Below are 4,270 nucleotides of genomic sequence, written 5' to 3'. Positions count from 1 at the left end.
GACAATGTCACCCCTTCCCTTGCTCTCCAAGTTTTCTCCTCCCATCCCCACCCAAAAGTTGTATTCATTTTTAACCTAGCAGAAATAAGTTTTAGAGTTCCCCAGTGTTTCTGTGCCTGAACCAGACTCGGGGTGGCTACAGGATAGCGAGGGGAAGAGGATCTGATTTTGTAGCACTTGGCTCTGCCACTCCTCCTTCCCTGCCTGCTCACTGTCTAAATTCTTTCCTCTTTCCTCTTGGGAAATCAGGCCGCCTCAGCTCCTGGACTGAATCTCCCTAGGGCTAGCTTTTCCTCTATCTGGATCTCTACATCATGTTTGCCCACCCTGGGAATTTGGCAGCCTCAGGTTCCCAACTTCCTCCATGAAGTGCTCAAGGAATTTATTCTTATCAAAGCACATAACTCTGAGTGCGTGTACTCTTGTGCCAGTACTGGGGATTGAATTGAAGGCCTGGGCACTGTCTCTTAGCTTTTTTCCTCCAAGTTGGTGCTATACTGCTTGAGCCACAGCTTCACTGTGGCCTTTTGATGGTTATTGGAGATAATAGTCTCTTGGTCTTTTCTGGCCAGGCTAGATCGGAACTGTTGGCCTCAGATCTCAGCCTCCCAAGTAGCTAGAATTACAGGCATGAGCCACTGTGCTGGCAGAAGCATATAACTTAAGCTTGATTTCCCCAGAAAGCAGAGCTAAGGCCAAGTCATGTCTTCCAGTAGAAGATACAGTGCACAGATAGAGTGCAAAGGTATTTCCAGGAAATAAGAATGGCCAATAGACACATGAAGAAATGTTCAACATTTCTGGCCATAAAAGAAATGTAAATCAAATGAAATCGAGATTCCATCTCACCATAGTTAGAATGGTCATTATCAAGAAAACAAATGACAGATGCTGGTAGAGATGTGGCCAAAAGGGAATGCTACTACACTGTTGGTGAGAATGTAAACTGATTCAACCACTCTGGAAAATAGTATGGAGGTTCCTCAAAAGACTAAACAAAGAGTTCCCCTATGACCCAGCAATCCTATTCCTGGGCATTTACCCAAATGATCACAAACAAAGCCACACTAAAGCTACCAGCACAACTATGTTTATTGCAGCATTATTTATCATAGCTAACATACGGAACCAACCCAGATGCCCCTCAGTAGATAAATGGGTCAAGAAAATGTGATATATATATATATATATATGCACACACAATAGAATTTTCTTTCTTTCTTCCTCCCCCCTCCCTCTCTCCCTCCCTTCCTTTCCTTCCTTCCTTCCTCCCTCCCTCCCTCCCTTTCCTTCCTTCCTTCCTTCCTTCCTTCCTTCCTGCCTTCCTGCTTGCCTGCCTTCCTGCCTTCCTGCCTTCCTGCCTGCCTTCCTGCCTTCCTGCCTGTCTGCCTGCCTGCCTTCCTGCCTTCCTTTCCCTCCCTTCCTCAGGAGCTGGGCGCCGGTGGCTCATACCTGTAACCCTAGCTACTCAGGAGGTTGAAATCTGAGGATCGTGGTTCAAAACCAACCTAGGCAGCAAAGTCTGTGAGACTCTTATCTCCAATCAACCACCAGAGAACCAGAAGTAGTGCTGTGGCTCAAGTGGTAGAGAGGAATTGAAGCCCCACAACTGTCAAAAAATAGATAAAAGAATATGTGAAATGTACAACACTTTGTTCACTGATAAAATATTACCAGTATATGGCCTGAGAAAACAAACAATCCTATTATGGTTTGATTGTGTCCTCTAAAAAAATCAATTTATAGGAAACTCAAATTCATATATTGATGGCATTTGGAGGTTGGTCTTTGGGAGGAGATGAGGTCATGAGGATGGGGCCCATATGATGGCATTAGTGGCTTCGTAAGAAGAGAGAGACCATGCTTTGTAAGAAGGGAACATGCTTGCTTTGTCTTTCCCTATAGGGAAGATGATGGTTTATACTGGGCTAGAATGCAGAAGGGGCTGGCTAGATGCTCTTGGACTTCTAGGCTCCAGAACCAGGAGCTAAATCATAAATGACTCAATTTGTGATAATCAGTTATAGCTATAGAAAACAAGACACTTTCCATTTAAGGCTAATGGTCCTCTTGGCAAAGTATACAGTGAGGTAAACATCTGTCAACAGAATGAGTTACAGACTAGGATTAGGATGGAAATGGAGGAAGGGAGTCATTGGGATCCAAGATTTAGAAAGTACAGCCACAGTGTGCCCTTGTGCTTCTCTTTGGGTAGAGCTAGGACATTGGCTAGAGGTGGAAAAGGAACTGGAAGGAGCTATACAGGCCTGGACTACACTTGTTTAGATTTTGTTCACTTAACCCTTGAAGGAAATTTTTCAATGAGTCCCAGCCAGTAAAGTGACTTTATCTGCTAGTCATTTTATCAGCAAACTTTGATGTTTTCTCATTGCTACCTGCTCCAGAGACAGTAATTGGTCCGCATACACACAGCTTAGAAGACTCAAGAATGGGGATGTGCACCTAAGCCTGTCTCTCCAACACCAGTGAGAAAGTGACAGGACTAATATTACCTTGGTTATTTCTTGCAGCTCTGTCTTGGTCTGGTCTCTTTACCTTTTCTTTTAATTGACACCAATTAGTTGTACAAGGGGGTTTCATTTTAATAAACCCATAACCAGGACGGGTCTCTATCTCAGGCTCTCTCTCTCTTTCTCTTTTTGTGCTGGTACTTGAGCTTTAATACAGGGCTTCACTTCTTCCTTTAGTTTTTTTTTTCTCAAGGCTGGTGCTCTATCACTTGAGCCACACTTCCACTTTCATCTTTTTGCTGATTAATTGGAGATAAAAATCTCTTGGATTGGGGCTGGGAAGATGGCTCAGTGGTAGAGCACGTGCCTTGCATGCCTGAGGCCCTGGGTTCGATTCCTCAGCACCACATAAGCAAAAAGAAAAAAAAAAGCCAGAAGTGGTGCTGTGGCTCAAGTGGTAGAGTGCTAGCCTTGAGCTGAAGAGCTGAGGACAGCGCCCAGGCCTAGAGTTCAGGCCCCACAACTGGACCAAAAAAAAAAAAAATCTCTTGGATTTTTCTACCTGGGCTGGTTTTAGACTTCCATCCTCAGATCTCAGCCTTCTGAGCAGCTAAGATTACATGCTGAGCCACCAGCATCCAAACAATCTGGTTTCTCTTAAAGGCAGAGCCTAGGTAAAGACTTTTGGGTAGGAGATCTAGGGAACAGAAATGAGGAAGCAAGTTATGACATTGAACAAAGAAGCAGAGAAAAACACCATGGGGATGCATAATGGAGGGAACAACAAGGCACTGTCACCAAGGTCTTCTAAGAGGAACATGAGGTGCCACTTATAAGTGAATGGCAGGGAAAACATTTATCCAAAGGATTTCACCTTCATTGGGGTGGCTTTGGGAATTATTTATCTCCCTGCTTCCAATCTACACTGCACTGATTTAAAGCCCACAGGAAACAGCACATCATCCCAGTCGTATCTGCAATGAAAATGAGAGCAAGAGGGCATGAGCTGGGGTATTTAATGTATTTGCTACAAGGTCTCTAGGAAGTAACAGCTCACAGTCTCAAATACATGTAAGGGACAAAATACTCAACCGATTGTGCTTGAGGGGCTCCAGGGAGAAACATAATCTCTCCTGTGCGCAAGATAGCAATTAGTCCTCTTCCCCAAGGAATAGCATTCAGAAAATTTTCCGGAGGCTTTCAAGCAGCCTGATGTCAAATCTCCCATTAATGGTTTGAACAATCTCTGTGACTGTCCCTGGGGGGGTTACCAGAAGAAACCAGAGGATTAAAAGGATGGGAAGGCAGGAAAGAAAGATCAGAGAGAAAAACTCATAATTAACTAATTGCACATAAAAAGAACAGAAGGTCTTTCAACAATTGAATGCTCCACTTACTACAAAATAGAATTATTTAAACACAACAACTAATACTATACAATTTACATACCTAATATAAAGAAAATGCCTTCAATTTTCCCTAAGTAAATATGGGAACAGTTTTTAAATGGGTGGTCTTGGAGGGTGGGAAGAAATACACGACCTTCTTTTGTCCCATTTCTGGTGACCCAGCTTCTGGAGACAACTTATAAAAATGTTGGTAAGGATGGGTCTCTTAGTGACCACAGGCAAACTAAAAGTAGAACTGACACGGTGCCTTGGAGTTGAACAACTGGGTACATCAACGGTAACCCCACCAGAAAACCAGGCATTTTGTTTTTGTTTTGTTTTTTGGGTCCGATCGTGGGGCCTGAACTCTGGGCCTGGGCACTGTCCCTCAGCTCTTCAGCTCAAGGCTAG

At 43.8% G+C, this 4,270-nt stretch overlaps 1 protein-coding gene across 1 annotated transcript in view; it reads left to right on the top strand.

The window, feature by feature from the left end:
* The first annotated feature begins 4,076 nt into the window (after positions 1 to 4,076).
* Positions 4,077 to 4,270, top strand: part of LOC105992464 (dehydrogenase/reductase SDR family member 2, mitochondrial-like) — a 67,390-nt gene continuing 67,196 nt past the window's right edge. Inside the window, exon 1 of the mRNA XM_013025325.1 lies at positions 4,077 to 4,157. Coding sequence (XP_012880779.1) covers positions 4,077 to 4,157 — 81 coding nt within the window. The remainder of the gene's footprint in view (positions 4,158 to 4,270) is intronic.

This window comes from Dipodomys ordii, unplaced genomic scaffold (assembly GCF_000151885.1).
Source record: "Dipodomys ordii isolate 6190 unplaced genomic scaffold, Dord_2.0 Scaffold84, whole genome shotgun sequence".
Taxonomy (NCBI): Eukaryota; Metazoa; Chordata; class Mammalia; order Rodentia; family Heteromyidae; genus Dipodomys; species Dipodomys ordii.
Note: the sequence above shows the minus strand (reverse complement) of the source record. Positions and strands in the feature narration are given on the sequence as shown.